General features: G+C 38.6%; 1 protein-coding gene across 5 annotated transcripts in view; it reads left to right on the forward strand.

Annotated features, from left to right (window-relative positions):
- Positions 1-22,490, forward strand: part of brp (ELKS/RAB6-interacting/CAST family member bruchpilot) — a 79,828-nt gene that overhangs the window by 39,794 nt on the left and 17,544 nt on the right. For all 5 annotated transcript variants that reach the window (XM_074104745.1, XM_074104742.1, XM_074104743.1 and 2 more), the window contains exons 2-9: positions 5,648-5,797; positions 7,384-7,480; positions 7,691-7,746; positions 9,845-10,012; positions 10,460-10,606; positions 13,022-13,767; positions 17,642-17,852; positions 18,365-18,517. In XM_074104745.1, the coding sequence (XP_073960846.1) occupies positions 5,648-5,797; positions 7,384-7,480; positions 7,691-7,746; positions 9,845-10,012; positions 10,460-10,606; positions 13,022-13,767; positions 17,642-17,852; positions 18,365-18,517 (1,728 nt within the window). The remainder of the gene's footprint in view (positions 1-5,647; positions 5,798-7,383; positions 7,481-7,690; positions 7,747-9,844; positions 10,013-10,459; positions 10,607-13,021; positions 13,768-17,641; positions 17,853-18,364; positions 18,518-22,490) is intronic.

Raw genomic sequence — 22,490 nt, forward strand, 5'->3', positions numbered from 1 at the left:
GATGACCGGTCTGTGGTATCTCCTCCAGCGCTCATGAAGCGGGCTGGCTGGATTATAAGGCTTGTGTAAAGACGAACCATTTTTGATTCCTGGCCCACCGTAGAACGTTCTCCCAGTAAGTGTCATAATAAATGCCCTTGTCAAGCAATGCGATGTCACTGTGACTTTTCTACGAAAAGGTACCACAGTGAGCCACGATTCAGTTCGTTCAAGTGTACCTAATACCTACCTGTAATTATCCTAGGAGCATGTATTTTTTAGTCCTATAGATTACTGAGAAACGTTTATAAAACCGCATTTGGGCACACTTTATATGGCTATTCTGTCTTATAGTCGTTTTATTAAGGTCCTGAAGTGTGCCATTCAATTTTATAATATTCTGGTTGTATGCTGTTGTATTTACAAGGATAAATGCTCTTATAAGAATCCGGTAAACTGCTTGAATAAGAGCGATTACTCCTTTAAGGATCCGGCACGTGCCCTTACGGTGTAATTGATCCTGCAGTAATCAGCGTGATGCTATTACAAGAGCATACATTTCCATTTGCCAGTTGAGCTACTTTGGGTACTACCTACACATATACTAAGTACTAAAAAGTATTAGTTTTTGATACTGTACTATAATGAAATATTCCCATCTCCTTTCTGTTACTACATGTCGATTTCTCGTGAGCGAGCAACTGAACCGAAGCACACCGATGTACACCAAATAGCACCGATTGTCCGCCCGGTCAAGCGCCAACTAATTCAAACTTAACTGTGTGGATTTAGTGAATTATTGATGTTTGCCGTCTATTTTCGTTTGCCATAGTTTTATTTAAGTATGAAAAAGTTTACAGTTCACTTTTTTTCTAATTATGTATTTTATTCAATCAGCACTTAAATAGTAGCAACGTTGTCTAAGCTACGCTCACATCGTAACCTATGCCACTCGCCTTTTCGGCCATTCATATACAACTGCTGCATATAGAATACAATACTAACAAAAGGATAACTTTAACGTAAAACGTTAGAGCTGCCCAATGAGTGACATATTTTATATGAAACCGACCGAAGCTCAACTCAAAGCATTGAACAAAAGCTTGTATATGACATGACATGACGGATTACGGCATTTGTGCCACAATGGAATATTGCTTTGTTTTGTTTAATTTTGGTTAATATTAGAGTTACTGTTGCCATGTCCTTTATTGCCCTTTCTACTGAGGGATATGTGGTGTGGTGCGAAACTCTCGGTTGGTCATAGTCATAGTTTTTATTCAATGAACAGAATAGATCCCTGAGGGACTCCCCGTTTAATATCGACTATTCTAGAACTGAGGTCTTTCGTAGCTATTTTATACGTTTATTATTTCCAAAAAATGTTTTCTATTTTGTAAATAACTTAACAAAAGTTGGGATGATTCCATAAAATTAGTTTCTTCATAAGGATCACACGGTCAACTGTATCAAAGGCCTAGCTTAGATCGTTTTCTTATTGGTTAAGTATATATGGGCATTAAAAGCCTTGGAAAAAGGCCGCCACGTTCGAACAGAGTTCAGGAATTTCATCAAACAAGATAATGCTGGCGGCGTCTTATTGCTGCGTGTTAGACATAGCAAAACCCACACATTTACATACGAGCTTGATAGAGACGAAGGCTTTGTAAGTTCTACTTCCTACTAATATAAAAGCGAAAGTGTGTGAGTATGTGCGTGTGTGTGTGTGTGTGTGTGTGTGTGTGTGTGTGTGTGTGTGTGTGTGTGTGTGTATTGGATGAAAGGTGAATGGCCTATCGGCGGCTGATAAAATTATACTTCAAAGGTTTAGGTAATCAACTAAATGTAAACAAACTTCAGCTGCCAGATTTTGCACATTCAAAAATTTTAAACATTTGACTTACTATCTATCATCGTAATACAAATAGACTGAAATGTAAATGTTTAGATAGTTTCATGGGGGAATTTCAATATTTAAGACACCAATTGACGTTGTGTTGTTTACATTTAGTTAATTACCTAAACCTTTCACGTATAGTTTCGTATGATACTAGTGTTCACCTGCGACTTCGCACGTGTAAACCAATAACCATTAGATCCAGCAGTTCAATTGAAAGCACAAGATTATGAATCCTCAATAAATACCTACATCGTATACAAACACCCGCGAAAAGTTCATGACCCTAATCCGAGAGGTTGAAAACTTAAGATAACATTTATTTGTAGAAAAGGGTTAGTTACATATCTTAGTCAAAGTCAAAGTCAGAGTCAAAATATCTTTATTCAATTTAGGCTATAACAAGCACTTATGAATGTCAAAAAAAATCTACCACCGGGTGGAAAACCTCTGTTGAGAAGAATCCGGCAAGAAACTCAAGTGTTACGATTATGTTAGATATTGCTCCTTCTTTCTTCCTTCCTGTTGTTGTTAGATATTGTTCCTTGTCTTCTTAGGATTTTATTCCTATCCCGTAAGAATATCGGGATAAAAATAATCTATCTGTTAATCCAGACGTCCAGCTATCTACACATCAAATTGCATCCTAATCTGTCTAGTCGTTTTATCGTGAAAGAGTAACATACAAAAATCCCGTGGGAATTCCCAAAGAATATATCGTGGTCTGCACTGACGTTACAATAAAATCAACTGTGCCGAATTTCATGACTCTAAACTCAGCGGTTGAGATTTCGAAATTTGTTTTCTGATTTCGGACATCCGGACAGACATACAAAAGCAGTTTAGCCCAAGCGGAACGCACGCGTTTTGCTCGAATGAAAAAACTTTAGTCCTGTCCTGACTGAAGGTGAATATTTGAGAGTTTTGACCGGCCGGTTAAACGTCATAGCATTCTACTTTTATTAGCACAACGGAAGGACAGGTACATTTAGAATCGGTATTGTCTTCAGTTCGTTTTCATAAGAATTTACCTCTGTATCTTAATAATAGGTACTTGCCGAAAGAGTAATGACGAGAAAAACGCTGCAACAGTGCTACTTATTTGCTCTGAAACGTTGCCATAAGTTAATAAATAATAAGAAGCGGTAGACGTTACCAGCGATAAAAGTAATTGATATCGGCTCATACATTTACTAGAGATGTTTGTATGACATCATCCGGAGATTGTATGGACGTGGGTGGCTGAGTACAAACGAGGAGAAAAATTTTAAACATTTAAAAATGCGGCACAACTTTTATGGCTCCTTTCATCTCATTTCCTTTTAATTGTCATATCTTTATTTATGGATAATAAAAGAGAGATAGAAAAAAGCATTTGAAACATAAAAAATAAAACATCGAAAGGCAGAAATTGGGCCCCGTTTAGCATAATGTTGCCGCAAGCCGCAGCGCTGTCTTTCAGTGGGATCCATTTAAAGTCTACACACACACACACACACACACTTGCTTTGCCTTTAATTTATAATATTATTGAGATTGCTTTACAGTAAATTAAATATACAGGTTTACGAATACATTTTCCTCAAGAAAGTAATAACAACCCAATTCAACAGCCTAACCAAATTTATTTGTTTTCCTTGTAAAAGTGTATTCGTATTAATTTATGCAAAGTATTGAAACAACTTGAAACTCGGTAATAATATGTCCTATGGGACTAACTAAACTTGATTTTTTTCTTTTAAAAATTTGACTAGATTGTTAAGCTCTGTTACAGAAGTAGTGTCAAATCGTATGAAATTGTCAAACTTGAAACTGGTTTACTGTTAAATCTAGATTTAATCTTACCGCCAATTTTTATGGCTATAAACAATGGCATTTCCGTATTCCCTACGTGTGCAAGTCCAACTCGCATTTGACCAGTATTCCAAATAATGTAGTTAACATTTACACGGGAAGCGTGTTCTTTATTTAAAATAAAAACTAAAGTTAAGACTTTTTTGATTACCTATTAGATACCTGTGTTCCCGTCACTGTTTTTTTGTTCGAATAAACAAAGACGACATCACATAATATTTATATGTCCTGTCTGTCACATACAATTTATCATGCAGGCTCTTAATATTTTTTAGTTCTAAATAAAAGACTTTTTATCGTGTCTGTACCGCCTTAGTTGTGTAGGAATCTGCTTGATCTATATATTCTTTTAGGCCAAGGTTTTGCATTACTCTAACTAAGCGCTTTAGAAAAGGAGTGTCTGTAGCTTTCATGCATACTTTTAAAAAAGGTTGTCACACTATCTAGCTATACCTAACAGAATACCAATACATGCTGTTCGTACTAAGAATATTGATAGCTGGAATAAAAATACCTACTATTGATGGAGTACTATACGATCGATCGCGTCGTTTTCCTAATTTTGTAGAATTTTGAAGCCTCCGCGGAATCAGCTTCTCTCTAGCGGTGTCTCGCTATCTTTGCCTGTTCTTGATAATATACTTTAGTGCAAGGTGTCCGGGGTAGAAAGGACATCTGCCCATCTTGTTATGCTGCAGCCTTGACTGTTTGGCATCAACCTTAGCAAAAACGAGTTGTTATCGTCTGAAGTTTGTTAATAAGTATTTCGGACAAGAATACTTTCATATTTCACACTTTTCATTACGTGATTTCTTCCGTAGTCAGGTTTTAGTTTTTAAACTTTTTTATTTGTATTAAGTATTTATAGCCAAAAGTCAAGAGGCATTGTCTTGTATTATATTGTATAGCAAATGGTGTAACATTGCGGTTACAGCTACAGGTTGACGAAATCCGAGGTAGCACCCTCTTCATAAATAAACCTAACATAAAAATGCAAAATATTCATAAAAAATATAACCAACGCCACCTATACTAAACTCGAAGAAATCACCCCCATATCTCTAAACTAGGAAGATCCTATCAACCCCACGTCGTTATAATTTAAACCATCTTCCTCCCCAAAAAGTTGCAAATTCAAATTTTTTCGCCAAAACAATTTAATTTCGACGACTTTTTCCCCAACTCCACAAACTTTTACGAATCGCTTTTGTGTATTTGCCCTCTTTTTCTGTTTTTGAAGTATTTTGCTCGAACAATAGATTTTAAGAGTAATAAAGGATTAAGAGATTATGGAATTAACAATGGTGTAGGTCTTGGATTAGTTCGCTTTCCTTTTTATTATTTTAGCAATTTGGGAGAAATTATTTGAGGAAAAATTTGGATTATAATTGTTGAAAGCAAAAGATTTGTTCGTTGCCAAGTTGCTTTAAAGGAATAGCGGGAATTAAGTACAGGTCTATTTCAATTAATTAGAAATTTTATTCTTCTTTTAAACCAGACTGGCTGTTGTTCATAGCTTTGTCTGTATCCCGCTCGGAAGTTTACACGTTCCGGGATAAAATATAGCTTCTTTAACTTGCTGATAATATAGTTTTCTACAAATTAATTCTTAAAATCGGTTCAGTAAGAGTTATGTTCGTCCAAGCAAGGGACACTAATAAATTAAGTCAAACATATCAAGTTTATGCCATTAACCGTTGAAGAGTTCCGTCCTGCAGAGACGGTCCTCGCCTGACCACCAGAACTATACTACCAGATTAATGTATTGTAACTGGACTCACATAAGTATGCCAAATTTTAATTTAATCTGGCCACTGGAAGTGGCTCAAAATTGGGTTGCTAGTTTTGACCTGCACATAAAGACATATTCTTGTGTAAAATGTAATGTTTTAACAGAAACCTTTTCATCTTTCACAGAAACAAGCAATGCTGGTGCGCCAACTAGAAGAAGAGCTCCGACTACGCATGCGCCAACCGGCGCCGGAGTTGCAGCAGCAGCTTGAAGCTTTGTTCGCGGAGAACGAGCATCTGCAGAGGGAGATAGCTATATTAAGAGATACCATTAAGGTGAGCGGGTCTGTAGCTTAAAAAGTCGCGCTTCTAAGAATATTATAGGGAGACACCTGTATCCAATTGCATAAAATTTAAAAAGAATAGTGGGCCAAATAAATAATGGTCATTTGATCGAACGCCACGAACCGGAAGACGAAGCGTTGGCAGGCCTCCCACCAGGTGGACTGACGACATCGTGAGAGTTACGGGAAACCGGTGGATGCAAGTGGCGAGTTGTCGCTCATTGTGGCGTTCTAAGGGGCCTTTTGTCCAGCAGTGGACGTCTTTCGGCTGATGATGATCTAACGCATTTTTTTCTTCAGAAATTTTCATTTTTTTTTATTTTGAGAGGATAACGAGCATAAGGGTCATCTGATGGTAAATGATCATCCCCCTTGAGTACCAACTACTCAAGGAGAGTCATTGATCTGTTGCCGGATTTTAAGAAAGTATACGCCCTTTTCTTAAAAGCACCGGCGTTATAGTGATCTTTACAGGATTGTGGTAATATAAAACTAACCTGTTCATTTACGGTGTGAAAAATGCGCCTTATGAATCCAGCCCTATTCGGGGGAACAGAGGCCATGTGGGAGGCCCACGTGTGGGATGCCCACTAAAAACCACACGAGTTCCCTCGTTGGCATGAAAGAGCTCGCTGGATCGCACTTGCAACCGAAGTCTCGGGTTCACCTATCCACTCAGTCCCCCAGTCGGATATTGTCCAACGACAAATAAATTACTTTGCCGTTGCCTAGACGTTACTTTTCCCAACCTCACGAGGCCTAACTTCTGGCCAAGGCCATTTATTTGGTCATTCTATTCTATTCGTCTTATTATTTTTCCAAAATTAATGTTACCTACACCAAAGTATCTTTATGTATTTTTCTGTTATTAGTTTTCATTTCTACTAGAAGAAGATGTCATTTTAATGCCAGTGAAAGAATGAATGGAAAATTCTGTCAAAATCTGCGTTTAAAATAAGATTTAAAATAGTTTAGGTTGAGTTCGCAAGGTGTAACCTACACTATTAAAGCATTAAATGGATGCGAAATCTGATGATGTGGAAACCAAAATGTGGAAAAATTATCAAAGGGGATGTAAAAGGAAGACTTGGCCTCAACTTGTTAAGTTTTGTGCTATTAAATAACTGAATTGAGCGAATTAGCTCGTTGAAGTGGCAATGGGCTAACATAGCACGAAGAACAGATGGCCGTTGAGGCCGTAAATTCCTCGAACGGAGACGGCATCGGCAAACGCAGCGTAGGACGTCCACCAACGAAACGGAAGGATGACGTGGTTAAAGTCGCAGGTCACGGTGGATGCAGGCGCTTCCAATCGAAGCGACTGAAGGTCTACGGGGAAGGCCTGTGTCCAACAATAGACGTCCTATGGCTTATATGATGATGATGATGAAATAATTAATTAGAAGAGATAGAGTATAACTAGAAGATATTTACATAAATGTTAAAATATGATTGTTAAAAATAGTGTATGCTTTATTTAAAGTACTACTATTAGTTACTGGGTTTGCACAAATCTAAAAACTATACATACATAATAATCCTTCAATTTATTATTTTCTTTTCAATGTTGTTTGATAGGAACTCGAGCTAAGGATCGAAACGCAGAAACAAACGTTACAAGCGCGAGACGAGAGCATCAAGAAGCTTCTAGAAATGCTGCAGAACAAGGGGATGGGTACGTTCAATCAACACCCTATAGCACAAACTAAGCTGGTACACTTAAATATGCGTTGCGACACCATTTTATTGAACCATACTGTATTTAAACTGACAGATACTCATTAATATTTTGAAGTTTTTTCTTCGTTGGTGTTTCTACATCGTATTTAAGTGCCAGTCTGGTTTTGAGTTTTAGGACTGCATATAAACTGCAAACAACTTTCAGGTAAAGAGGAAGAACGACAGATGTTTCAGCAGATGCAAGCGATGGCACAAAAACAGGTGATTATCTCGAGCCTTCTGAATGTCCGCATGCAGACAAGCTTTCCAATGCTAATTAACTTATGAGAGGAACAAGCCAAATGTTATGTGGTTGTGATGTCAGACGACTTGGCTCTTTCCTCAGGGGACCGCTCTGGGAAGCTTGCTATTTATAACTATAAGAACATTTCGTACCGTATCAGTATATTGTGCACGTCACTCTGCTTTCTTATTTGTGTATGTTAGTATTTTAAACCACATGGGCGTTTTATTTTGTGATACCTTTATCAACGTCACAGTTTCTGTTAGAGTTGCTCTTGATAGTTTCATTTCATTCATTTGACTAGCCGAATGTGTCGCGATGCCTTTCTGTTCGACCACTCCGTGGCTTCATACAGACTTCTCTTGCTTTCTCTTCACTCCCACGTTTCGCTCTGTGACACTCTCCAGCTTGTCCCCGAGCACACGACTCCCGTCCGACACCTCGACGATACAAAACATATATTCCAAATCCGAAAGTGACTCACGATTCGGCCTAAACACAAAATAACGAAAGAGCGACACGAACACAACTGAACCACGACATTGCATGTTTAGCAGCTCATTGTTCCCGTCACATGAACCTTAGCAGACCGTCTCGTGTCAATTTTAATTGGGCATTCAGTTTGAGCAATCATTATTAGAAGCGATAAAGTGTTACCGAGCCGCCTGCCTATGGGGCTGCGGCGGCGGACTAGGTCCGGGCCGGAGCCCCCGCGCGGCAGCGGCGGCGGCGGGCTGACGCACTGGCTGCCGGCAGGAGCTCAAGGCGACGGCGGACACGCTGCGGACGCTGCAGCTGCAGCTGGAGCGCGCGCTGGCGGCGGCCGGCCTGCCCGGCGGCAGCGCCGGCGCCACGCTCACGGCCGTGCTCGAGACCAAAGAGGCGCGCATCGCCACGCTCGAGCGCCAGGTCGCGCTGCTCGAGAGCGAGCTGGCCGCGCTCGGCTCGCCGCCGCCGCCTTCGCTCGCCCCCTCGCACGCATCGCTGTACGATAAAATCGAGCCTCCGTTCAAGCGCCAAGTAAGTTTTCTGCTGAACGACGTGCGCGTGATGAAGGACGGGCGCACGAGCGCGCCCCCCGCCGCGGCCGCGCGCGCGCCGCGCTCTCTGTCGGCGCGCGCGCCGCTCGCCGGCGCGGCCACCGCGTTCGCCCGCCGCTCGCCCTACTATAGCGCCACGACGCTGTGACTACGACAGAAACGTGTCAATTTCTCGCTTTAACGAACTTAGCCGAGTCCTCGCCGGCGTGGACGCCGACTGTGTTGAACCGTTATATTTTTATGTAAAGACTTGTTCATTGTTAAAGCTATTTTTATTAAAATAAGACGAATTATATTCTTGAATAAAATCTAATCGATTAAAATTATTTTTGTTAAGACTAGGGCCTTAGATGCGATATTGACTTAGATGTACGTTTAATGTATGATTAGACGAAATGTGAGATCGATTACGTTGACACCAAACTTGGCGATTTAGTGAAAGACTGTTATTAAATAAAGACTGTTGTGGTCGAATGCATCGAATGAGACCTTCGAGTAAATGTTCTGTGCAACCCCTGATATCATTTGGTCATGTTGTGCTTTCGGTGTTGAAGCATCATCGTCCGTCGCTTGGTCCCGCCACCCGCCAGAACCTCTCACGACCCGACATCTCATGTAGATCATGTCTCATGCCATCGTGTCTCACGGTAGATAAATGTATCACAACGTAGGCGCCCGACCGTCAGGCGGAACGCTGGAAAGCTTTCTACGCCTTCTGATTTCCCATTAACTGTAGATTAGAAAGTTTTCCAGCTCCATTTTCTCGAGTGATCGGTACAATTTTTAAATTTTACAGTCTAACGTAGTAATAAAGTAATGCATGACGAGAGCGTATGGGGTATCGCAAGTCTTCCAGGCGCGCGACGTACGTCGCTTCGATCTGACATCACGAGCGTTTCTTCAGTATTATAAGTAGAGTAACTGACATGATCATTTTCATCACTTTTGCCTCAGTAGATAGTTTTTTTTTTCTTTGTCGTTTGTACTAATGTTTTTGACGGATTCTATGACGAATTTGGGATGGATGGTGGATCAGTTGGATGAGTTCCGGCTGGAGATCCAGAGGCGCGACCAGGAGATCCTGGCTATGGCGGCGAAAATGAAGGCTTTGGAGGAGCAGCATCAGGACTACCAGCGCCACATCGCCGTGCTCAAGGAGTCGCTTTGCGCCAAGGAGGAGCACTACAGCATGCTGCAGACTGACGTGAGTCCAATAGATTGTGTGACCTCGTAGACAGATTTTACTGACATGGTTCGTTAACTGGGTTAGTAGCTTTGTCTGCGCAGTCTAGACACGCGGTAGCCTCTCAAGCCAAGTTCAAGCTAGCCGAACGGCGAGCAGCACCGTGTGTAATTTTACCCAAATCATTTGGAGTCACTTTTGACCCCCTCATAATAACATAACTCAAAAACTATTTCACATAAACATGTCAAATTTGGATCATTTATTGAGATTTGCGATTTTTTTTATTCGACTGGATGGCAAACGAGCAAGTGGGTCTCCTGATGGTAAGAGATCACCACCGCCCATAAACATCTGCAACACTGCTGTTCCTCAAATTTCGAAAACTTCAGCATTAAATTATTGATAGCGTTAAGCAGTCAGATTTGTTTGTCCACGTTCAAAGCAAGCACTAACTTCAAACTCTAGGTGGAAGAACTAAAAGCCCGCCTAGACGAGAAAAGCCGACTGGTGGAGAAAAAGACGGCTGCCGCGCTGGGAGCTGCGCATGAGTTGGCCGAGCTACGAGACCATTCGGAGATCAAGGATCGGAAGATTAATGTGTTGCAAAGAAAGGTACGGCTATTAGGCTAAGGATCCTACAGATAATCATTGGGGGAGGAAAGTCCTCGAGTGGCGACCACAACCGTAAGACGAAGCGTGGGGAGCAACGTGAATGCAAACAAGTACGAGTTGTCGTTTCTTTGGGCGTTCTAAGGGGAAGACCTGTGTTCAACAGTGGACATATTCCGGCTGATGGTGATGATGATTATGGACAGACTGGTTCATGAGTTGAGATCACATTACAACAAATGTAGTAGAGGTGAGGCGTATTTATTGAGTTTTAATCAAGCTACTTTTTATGCTACTTTTTGCCAAGTTTCTTGCGGCGCGTTCTTCTTGGCAATGATGGTCTTTCCGAAAGCGCTGGTAGTTTAAAAAAATGACGTGTAAAAGTGCCCATTGCGGCCTATTTACTGAATAAATCATTTGAATTTGAATTTGAATTTGAATATGTTTTACTGTTGTTTTTTATTTAATAAGGTAGGTATTTATTGAAAATTAGAAATCGTTACCTACACAAATAAAATAAAATTAAACTGAACAGTGTCAAAATGAAAAATCCTCCTATTGTTTACCTTGGTCCATACACCTGTGTTTTCTGTACGCTTACTATGTGTTGGTGTTCAATGAAGAGTTATTGTATTGTTGTAAAAATAACTTGTATTTATATTTTTTATTTATATTATTTTGTTTTTTTTTTATAAATTTCTACCAAGAATACCTCACAACTGGAAGGTCTTTCAGTTTCTCTTATTGTTTTTCCCAACACCCAATACAAATAGAACTCTAATGAAACTTATAATAAATCAAAGCCTGAAAATAAACATAAATATCACAACGCTTCCATTGGCCTTATTTATTGTGCAGAGCTAGTGCAGAGTTACAACATCAAACGAATCCACCACGGATCGGGTTACTATGTACAACTCAATATAAACATAAAGCTGTTAGCGAACTTTGATTAATCGCCCGTTCATATTGCTATACTGCTTTGTCTCGTGCCTCGCATACCTGGCACCCGATCGAAAATTAATTTCTGTTAAAGGTTGAACATTTAATTAAAATGTGCATTCTAGCGAATGTTACGTGACAGGTAAAAACAAAAAAAAAACAGGAGCGTTGTAGCGTATTCTAGCGAGCATTTAAGCGAAACGATGGAAAAGTTTCGATCTTTTTGCCGAATATCTGCCAGGCAATCAGCACCTTTAGGCTGCGGTCTGTTGACCACACCGTCTGAGACCGACGACGTGCTGCCGTCCGCGACCGAGTATGGTCGAAATGCCGTTTGTGATGGTTTTTTTTTTGATAAATTTTATTAACACACAACATGTACAATAATTAACAAATATAAAGAAAAAAATAGAACTAAAACTAACTAACTCTTTACTCTAATCCTAAAAATCTATATTTAAAAATATCACCCAAGTCGCTACCTGCTATTTTTGTTTTTTGTGATTGTATGATTTCGATCTTGCTGATTCGCCACCCGCCACTTCTGTATTATATATTATGTGCTTCTGTCTAAATAAATTATTGATTACACAAAAGGTCAAAAGAGGTAATTAGAGTTTCACAAAAGGCTGTGTATCCATCTTCTTGCAAATAAACCTAACAACTGACGTACAAAACATTACCACGTTGTACGTAGCGCTGGCCCCGAAGTAGAGCAAGAGCGTTCCTTTGGATTTCAGCTAAAATAATTCAATTTTGCGTATCTTCGCTCTGCTTTTTATAAGAGAACGCCCTAATTATAGTGATGGCGCCGAAAACTATATTATTAAGTGAAGATCAAAATAATTTTTATTATTTTCAATTAAAACTTAACTAATACCATCTCTACAGAACTATATACAACGTGGTTAAACGTCGAGGTTATTTTCAATAAATTATCGTGTTTAAGTTTCTGTGTAGTACTAAATATGAAACCCGAGCCTCGTTTACTGCGGAAGTATATTTTAATATCAACTAAGGAATCACTCTCACAAATTCTTTCGGCAATATTAATCATCCGGCTCAATTAGAATTTATCCGATTTAATGGCTCTCCTTACAGCGTTTTTATTAATATCTCCGACATCAATTTAAAGACTAAGGCTTTTACCTCGTAGAATTAAAGATTTATTCTTTTTTTTTGTCCTGTTTTCGTCTGTTTTATTTTTAATTGTTATTTTAGTTTGGTATCCAGTGAAGTTCTGTACCTACTCGTTTTTAATTTCAAGGTATGTTTTATTTTATGTTTCCTTTGCGTTTTTGTGTCTTGCTTTTAGTTAACCCTGAATGCTAGTTTTCTTATTCCTTAAGTAAACAAATTTAAACGAGAAAAAAAATAGGTGCATAATATTATTAATGCAAAATGAAAGAGTTTAATTAACACAGTACTTAACTATTTAAATATGAACTTTCAGATTAAAAAAAAGTCTGTTTTCAGATTGAAAACTTGGAAGACTTATTGAAAGAGAAAGACAACCAAGTAGATATGGCTCGGGCCAGGTTGAACGCAATGCAAGCCCACCACTGTTCTTCCGAAGGAGCCCTGTCTTCCCTTGAAGAAGTCATTGGTGATAAAGAAAAACAGATCCAGCAACTCCGAGAACAAAGAGACAGAGCAGAGCACGAGAAAAACGAAGAACGAGAGCTGCATGAAAGAGAAATAGCAGATTACAAAATGAAACTCCACTCACTCGAAAGCGAAGTAGAAAAACTGGGCGCGAGACTTGAAAGAGCTCAAGCTGAGAAAGACAGACTGGAAGCTAAGCTAGAAAGCTCGCAATCAGAATTAGGGAAATCTAAAGCTGAGTTAGATAAAGCTGCTAGTGAAGTTGGGAGATCCGGAGCTGATTGGGAAGCAGCGAAGCAACGCTTAGCTCGACTCGAGCTCGAAAACGAAAGGCTCAAGCACGAATTAGAACGCTCGCAAACAACGTTCGGTAGAAGCACTCTAACTACGTCTCAAGAGTTAGATAGAGTGCAAGAGAAAGCTGATAAGAACGCGACAGAATTGAGACGCACTCTTGCAGAACTGAGAGTTACACAAGCGGAAGCTGAAAGAGCTCACGCTGAAGCTACTGGGTTGCAAGAAAAGCTGGAGAAGAGTCAGGGTGAAGTGTACCGTTTGAAGGCCAAGCTTGAAAATGCACAAACAGAGCAAGACAGTCTCAAGGAGGAATATGATCGGTAAGCATTACCTTTATTAGCTATCAGTATTGTATTGACAGTTCTCAAATATTTTGATCTCTAACATTAGTCGTTATTCATATTTCTATTGTGAGATAGCGTTTATATTTCAGTGCAAACAAATTCTGATCCATTAGGCTTTTCCTTTTGAGAGGGTACTTATTAAAATTAGAGCTATTTGCGTCGCTGCTCTCTCAAAATACATAGAATATTCTGTTGACAACAATTAAACAGTCTCTTAAATACAGAACCTCTGGAGCAACTTTATTAAAATACTACTGTCGGTCGATACAGTCTAGGTCAAAGCTATGTTTACACTTTAGTACCTTGTCCGCTTGTTATTGCTTGCCTTCTAACAATTTTATACAAAAGTTCACACATGAAATGACAGCAACAAAATAGTAAAGTGTAAGCATATCCTTAACCTCAACTGACTAAATCATAACTCAAATCATAAATTTATTTGCGAGATCGCTCTACACTCTACGCTCTATATTCTAATCTAGGCAAATATAAAATAATTTTGCTGGGGACCTGTTTCACCACGCCCTATTATTTTTTGTGTCTGATATATCTGTGATACCGTCCTTGTCTAGTCAAACAAAATAAACAGAGACAGCGTCATAGATACTGTCACATAAGACATCATAGACTTAACTTCTTTTTTAATTAGTATGTTTTTAAGTTATAGCAACACTATGATATTGTAGGTGTTTTAAGTCCTAAAAGTAGGGCTTAGGGTTGAATATTATTTTAAATAAATCATTTTATCGTAGTGGGACCACACCGTCTTATAACCAAGATGCACACACCAGCGGTCTCTAGTAAGGCATTTGATTTTGCCGAGCCTTTACTTCATGCTTATGTCACTGAGCATTGCGACTAGTATGACGTGTTTAAAATTTAATAAACAAGGTGTCCCTTACAACAATGCCAAAATTAAAATGGCTAATATCCTAGTGGTAGCGCTATTTAAAAAAAAAACACAAATGGTACTGCCATACCTATTTTGCTAATTCTCAAGTGAATTGAAGTGAAATTGTGAAGTTAGAATAATGTAATGCATGCTATAAGTAAACTAGTAATCATTGGATACAACATAAAGTTTCTTATCTAAAAAGGCATTGCATTTAATATGATATTTGCTGGGTTTGATCAAAACCTGGATGTCAATTTTTCCCGTTTTATGCTAGTGTCTGTATAAAGTGCCAATATCCTGAAAATTATGTATTTTAGCTTCAATCAAATTGCCGATCAAATTGCTTCAAAATCAAATCTGATAAGTAGTAATTTTTATTTTGGCATTGGCTTTAGTGACACACTGTATTTTACTTGCTTTAACACTTATGGCAGGAGACGGTAAATACCGCTCTTACTTTTGCGAAAACAAACGGCAATGAGCCTTAAATGTCAAAATTGTTAACTTCTTAACACACAAAAAACTCTTGTTCCTCGTACAACCAACATAACCAGCACTGGCAGGGGCCAAATTATTAATTAACTTAATTAGGTCTTGGCGCTACGCTGGCCGCTTTCGCGGCGTGCTCGCTTCGCTCGGTCAGCTCACCCGCTGCGGTCACAGTTGTACATAACACTCCTCGCTTCGCTCATTGTCGTACCTGATTGCTAGAATCTAATTTTACAGTAAAAGTGACCAATTAAATTACCGAAATCTCTTCGAAGTACCTAGGAAATATTTGACCCCTTCCATTGCTGGTAATGTAACATAACTTATGTTCGAAAACGCACAAAACTAAACATCGGCCATGATCAATGTGGTCATTGTCTTTCATATCTAAGCAGAAAAAGCAAGCGTTACCTTCTCTTGTCATACCTAGGTGCTTTATGATCCTCAAACTCTTAAAAATTAAAACACGTCAAACTAGTTTTCTATTTTTCACTTTGAGGAACCCACATCGACGGAAATATTACGACTGAAATTATGTGGCTGGTCAAAAAAACGGTAAAAAATATACATTGTGCATTGCATACAATTAAAATAAAATTTCAACCTTTTGTATTATGCTACTTTGTATTTATGTAGTATAAAATACCTATTTTGAGACCTAGTAATTCTAGTCCGGAACATGGTAAAGTAACGCCTAAATTCCAACTGCTTCAATTTGAAATTGATTTAGTATAAGGAAGGGTGCATTCAGCATTTAATCATAACTATAATAAAAAAAAATATATATTAATAAAGCCAGCCCCCAAATTTCTAGTCTAATAATTTTCGTAAACTTAAGTTTAAGCTTTTAAAAGCACTCTTAATTTTCCTTTAGAAATTAAATTAGGATCGGTCATTACGCGTAGTAAATTAAAGAATCAATTTCTAAATTGAATTTGTTTTCGCTTTAATACGGTAGGTAGATGAACACTTTAGATAGGATTTATGATTTATGCTTTACACATCATGCTGTCATGTATGGGTCATACACTAGTGTTACTTACGTGCCCCACATGAACTAATCCCATTACCTACTTGCTACTCCGCAATTTCCTTGCTATGCGGAGTTGCATGATGGATATGGAACTCCTTCAAATAACGTCTGATTTATGTAAATTACCCAGTGTTTCTTTAGTCTTTACTAAGTCTTAAAGTATAGTGCTTTAAAAAACAAATCAAAAAAGGAAAGCACCAAAGTGTAAGGATTGAAACTCAGATTCCGCCATAATGCTTTTTAGTTTCATTGAATATTTATTTTATTTATTGTGGTAGCGGAGAAGCGAAGTTATATTGAAGTTTGTTTTATGAACAAAGTACTTAACGCCTGATAAAATAAAATAAAAGTCTAAAATCATAACCAAGGACGAAACTGTTAAAAACTTTTTTCTATATAAAATATGTAGATACTAAATTATTACCGTTTTTATTTATTTAAATTCCACATCATACCAAGATATAATAAATAAATTTTGTTTAATTCTCTACTAAATACATCTAAATACTAAATGCGCAAAAGTTTCAAAGTAAAATAACGTTTTTTGTATGACCCATTTCCTGTATTTAGTGTAACAAAACATCCTATTAATTTCGTATGTAAATAAGTTCAGATATCGAGTTTAGATTATCTATTATTTTCCTCCACTTTTTAAAGTAGTTTGGTAAGAAAAGGTTTGCGGTAACAGGTAAAAACGGAATATCGTATGTTTGCTAAAATCCCACCTTGTTAAAACTTTTATAAATAACTTGAAACTTCTTTCAGATGATTATATGGATAAATCTACTTGACACTACCCCAACAGACTCTTCTAAAGCCGATGATACACAGGCTTGTATCTTGCCTACTTTTGTGCAAGTAGCTTGCATGCTTATGGCATACAAGATTGTATCCCTCAATTTTTTTAACCCTTAAGTTTTGTTTATTATTTTGTCTTATATTAAGTAATAATATTATTACATTATTTGATCCTAACCTTAACCCTACAACATTTTATAGCTTCAAAGTTATAGAAGTTTGACTCCATTTTTATCCCTTTTTAAACATCTTAAGATTAATTTACAAAAAGTCTTTCTTAACAAATGCTTCTCCTCTTTATTGTCAGCATCTTCATTGCTGAAGATAGAGTCATGACTAAAATATTTTTCTTTAAGCATATACCTACTTAAGTCACAAAATCAATCTATGCTCTCCTAATTTTAACTTTCTTTTAGACTTAATTTTAGTCTTACTATAGATCCAAGACAACATTATAGATTTGAATGAACTATGCCAAACGTTGCAGCTACTTTACACAAAAGTACGCGAGCTACAGTAATGTGATGTTTTTATCTCGAGCGATACAACATCAAACTAACGATATTCAAGCCAAAAACCTCACACACCCCCTCCTCTAATCATATCAAAGCTAACCGTTCTAACTTTCCATTTAGCGTTCAGTCCAGCATCAGCCGACTCCACTCCGAGCGAGACAAAGCAACTGCAGAACTGGACAAAGCCAGGGAGGAGCTAGAGAGGACCCAAGCGACTCTTGGGAAGGCCCAGCTCCAACAGGATAAGCTCCAAGCTGCCCTGGACAATGCTCATTCTGAAATTGATAAGCTGCAAGAGAAACTGGACAAGTCGGCTGCCGAAGTCAGAAAGGTTAGTTGCCGCTGGCTTATTTATAAGGATGCTGTATACAAAGTCATAATGTGCAACACAATTTTGAATCACAACTTTACTGTTTCTCCACTTCTTTCTGTCTCATGGTGTGGGGCTGGGATAGAAAGAAATGGTTAGCTTCTTCTAACCGGCAAAACATAGAGAATCCCTTAAATCTTAAAAGTCCTTGTAGCTTACCAATGTTATACAAATAAATCATGCATTCATTCATTCTAAATCACAGACTAATTATATTTTTTAAGGAATCTAATCTATTCTCAAATTATCCCTAACATAGTTGCCTACTTTCTTGAAAACTTGCTATATTACCGTTTCGGCAAGTATTTTAGAAGAGATGATGCTCAGGATTTAATTTTTATGAAAACTAAAGACAATACCAATGCCTAATCAATTGTACGTTGTGCTAATAACCGTTGGATGTACTCCAGTACCAAAAACGGTTACCATTCCAAATATAAACCACAATATCTCATTCCCCCTCTATCTTCCAGTTACAAGTGGACAGGGAGAAGCAGTCGTACGACTTCGAGTCTCTCCAGTCGCAGTTGGACAAGGCGCTGGGGCAGGCGACGAGGATGCAGAAAGAGCGAGACACCGCACAGTTGGACGCTGACCGCTTCCGAGATAAAAACGACAAAGCTCAGGTAAGCTATTTTAAAAGCCTATCTAATACCTTTGAACGAGCAATTCTTGTACTATAAAGTTTCCGAGATCCAACGATTTGATGAAATTTGGTATGTGGGGGTTTTCGGACATGACAAACCTATCTAGCTTGGTTTTATCTCTGGGAAAACGCTTATTATCGAGTTTTAGTCCGAGTAAAGTGGTATCCGTATCCGCCATGGGTAGCAGTAACATCTAAACGATATGCTGTTGGTGCATCACTATAGGCCTTATAAATAGGCTCAGAGTTGCTCAGCGAGCAATGGAGAGGGTTATGCTGGGACCTTCTCTACGAAATCGAATCAAAAATGGAGAGAGTCCTCGAAGAACTAATGGGCGTTGAGGCCAATATGTTTTTGAGTGCTGACCACGTCCTCTTCGTTGTACCTCATAATATTATGCCAGTTGTTATTAAAACTCTAGCTCTATCAGTTTATCTCTCACTCAAGGATGTCATCTTTATCTAACAAACTCGTTCCGAATTTCGTCTCGTTAAAATCTCGTACTTCCAACCCAGCGCAGTATTTTTTGTTGTCAGCATGTTTTAAAACTTCATCATTTATGTAATATCAGCTGAATTTCTTAAAGAAAGAAAAAATATCATATTTGCCTACGCTTTTGCTCTGTATTTTATTTTATGAAATATGTGCTAAAGTTGAACCAAATTTCCAATACCTACACTCTTTAAACGATATCTTTGTTAATTCATTAACTTTGTAAAATATAAAACCCTACTTATGTCGAAAATATTATTCCGTTGATAGCGAAAACTTTTTCTTCTTCTTCTTTCAGAAAATTACTTTTGAACTTCCACGATTTTTGGCGTAGGTAAACAAGTCTAAATATGGAAGTAAACAAAACAGGATTACGTAGGTAGCTACCAAATAGAACTGGCTTTAAGTACTCACATTTTAATGATTTCTACTAGTTGTGATATTTATCGCAGAGGCCTGAAGCTAAGTAGAACCCCAACCTAAAGTACTTGTTAGAGCAAGGCTATGATAGTAACAACACATTTTGTGCCGTGTCCAGTTTTAGAACTGTTCCCATGTACAGATTTTGGTGATAAATGAGAAGATACGTAAGAAAGTTGGCAAAAATTGAAGGCGCTAACCACTGTAAAGACCAGAAAGTTGCAGTATTTTGGCAGTACAATAATGCGAAACGCTAAATACGACCCGCGGGATAAGTCCGCCTTTGTACAAGTATCTTAAAGTTTGTCAGTTGTATTTTGTTAATTTTCTTTTGTAATATAAAGAGTTTACATACATACATACATACATACGACCTTCTACGGCTGATTGTACAGGGTAAAATTTAGGACACCAGGAAACTAGGAGGATGACGAACTTCATGGCTCAAAAATCTACGTCTGTAACTCAAAATGAGCTCATGATCGTTGCTTCGTGCTGCTGTCTCCAAGAAAATGCAAACTGAAACGTGAATGCACAGAAAAAATCCAGAAAAAGAGACCAGCGCTGGGAATCGAACCCAAGTCCTCAGCATTCCGTGCTGCGTGCCATACCCGTACACCACCACTGCACCACTGGTCTCCAGGGTCGCATAGTTATGATGATTGCCGACTCCCAGAAATAGGTGATGGCACTGCAAGAAGATCTCTTCTCGTGGGTGTCATAAAAGGCGGCTAAGAGACCTAATGTGATGGTGAACAGCAGCCAAATACGAACTTCGGATTCCAGCCCTCAGTGCTGAAGCTGCGCAATGAGGCAGCTTTAATGTAGACAAAAAAAACAGTACCGTAAAACGAGGCTACTTTGCCCCCCACTGGGTAACTATATATGCTGCAACCTATAAGCTGAAATAAGCAACCTGAGATCTGTATGCATAGGAAAAAAAATCGTGCCTAGATTCCTGTCCAGCGGTGGTGTAGGGGTTATAGCACGCAGCACGGATTGCTGAGGACCTGGGTTCGATTCCCAGCGCTGGTCTCTTTTTCTGGTTTTTCTGTGCATCCATGTCTCAGTTTGTATTTTCGATATATGCTGCAGTTCTGTATTTTGTTTAAATGTCTTACAGAAGTCCCGGTATCCGATACAAGTCCCAATAAATTGATTTACTTTACATAAATACATATATGAACATACCACAGCATAATAATTAAAAAAAAATAAAGATTACGAAATTTGGAGCAAAAATCGATGCAAAGTAGCCTCGTTTTACGGTACTTGATGTAGTAGGTATTATCTTTTATAAACAGACATTATGCTAAGTCATAATCATAATAAGCTAAGATTAAATGTCATCAAAACGGTTGAACGAGAAAACAGCGCGACTAACAGGCCAATAACCATGTAGGATAAGATGTTAACCATCACCCATTTTAGGAATGAAGCGGTTACATTTTGTATAAACGAACATCGCCGTAACATAGAAGTAAATAAATGATCTACTAAAGCATTTCCCACGCAATGGGTTGTGGGGGCCGTAGTTCCCATGCGGGCCCAGTGCCGATCGGGAACTTCGCACACACCATTGAATTGCTTCGCAGGTTTTTACAAGTTTCCTCATGATGTTTTACATCACCGTAAAGCTCGTGATAATGAGGACTAAAACACAGGAAAAATATCGCTAGATGGCGGTAGTATTGTGAGGTTTTTTGATCTTAAACCGAGTTTACACTTGTAAGAAAATCGTGCAAGTTGCATTACATTGCGGCATTACGTTGGCTTTACGGCCTCGCAATGTAATACAACTTGCACAATTTATCTTGCAAGCCTAAACTCGGCTTTACGGTCTTGCTTGTTGGCTAATAACGTAACTAAATGAGCCAGTTGCAAGCAAGAGCGTAACGTCAAACAACCTCACTATACTAACGCCATCTAGCGAATTTCGCCTGTCTTTTAGCCCACATTTACTCAGAAGTGCGAGTTCAGATTTGAACCCACAATCCTCTGCAGAGGAAACATGCTTGTGAGGCAATAGATGAAACCACAGCTTATCACGACTTTCAATTTTAATAAAAAAAAAATAAAATTCAATTTGGTACCTACTCGTATATCCGTGGAGAGGGCTATGCTCGGGGTTTCTCTGTTGGATAGAATCAGAAATAATGATATAAAGTAGCCCGAAGAATTGCGAAGTGGCAGAGGGCGGGGCGCATTGCTCGGTGGACTGATGGCCGATGGCCGATGGGGTCAGAAGGTCCTCGAATGGCGTCCGCGGACCGGGAAACGAGCTTTCGGTAGGCCTCCAACAAGATGGAGCGACGACCTGGTTAAGATCGTGGGATCGCGGTGGATGCGGAAAGCACAAGACCGGTCTGAGTGGAGAACCTTGGGGGAGGCATATGTCCAGCAGGCGTCTTTCGGCTGACATGATATCTCGTATATCCTAATTTTTGAATAAAATGACAGAATCCAAACCTACATTCAAAGTATTAATTTGCAACATTTTATATAGGTTAAAGTTGAAAATGGTGTCAGAGTCGTAAAGAACTCTTATAAAGTAAAAGTAGACACTATAACCAGTTTTATTACGTGAATAAAATCTGAGAGGAAGCTACTCTAAAGATGGAACACAGAATATTCCGAATAGCTTCGAGGAATCTTATATAGAGTCGGACTTACGCACCGAGGGTTCCGTGCAAATTTGTAGGTATCTATAAATAGCCAGTGTTAGCAAAGCCCGGCTCCAAAGTAGTGTACGCAGTGTGGGATCTTATAGATGATGGCTAGCATAGATAGACTGATAGACATTTTTTTTAATGTAATAGGTGACAAACGAACATACTGTTTCACCTGATGTTAAGTTCTTACATCACATCCAGTCATCCAAACATCCAGTCATAGATAAAGATAAAATAAATTAAGATTCTCATAGCTTATGTTATATTATAGGGCAGAAGTACCGTTTATGGCCACAGTACCGTTTATGGCCATTTATTGTTTAAATATATTTTTGAAATAAATTTATAGTAATAAATCATTACTAACT

Source organism: Choristoneura fumiferana, chromosome 22 (genome assembly GCF_025370935.1).
Source record: "Choristoneura fumiferana chromosome 22, NRCan_CFum_1, whole genome shotgun sequence".
Lineage (NCBI taxonomy): Eukaryota > Metazoa > Arthropoda > Insecta > Lepidoptera > Tortricidae > Choristoneura > Choristoneura fumiferana.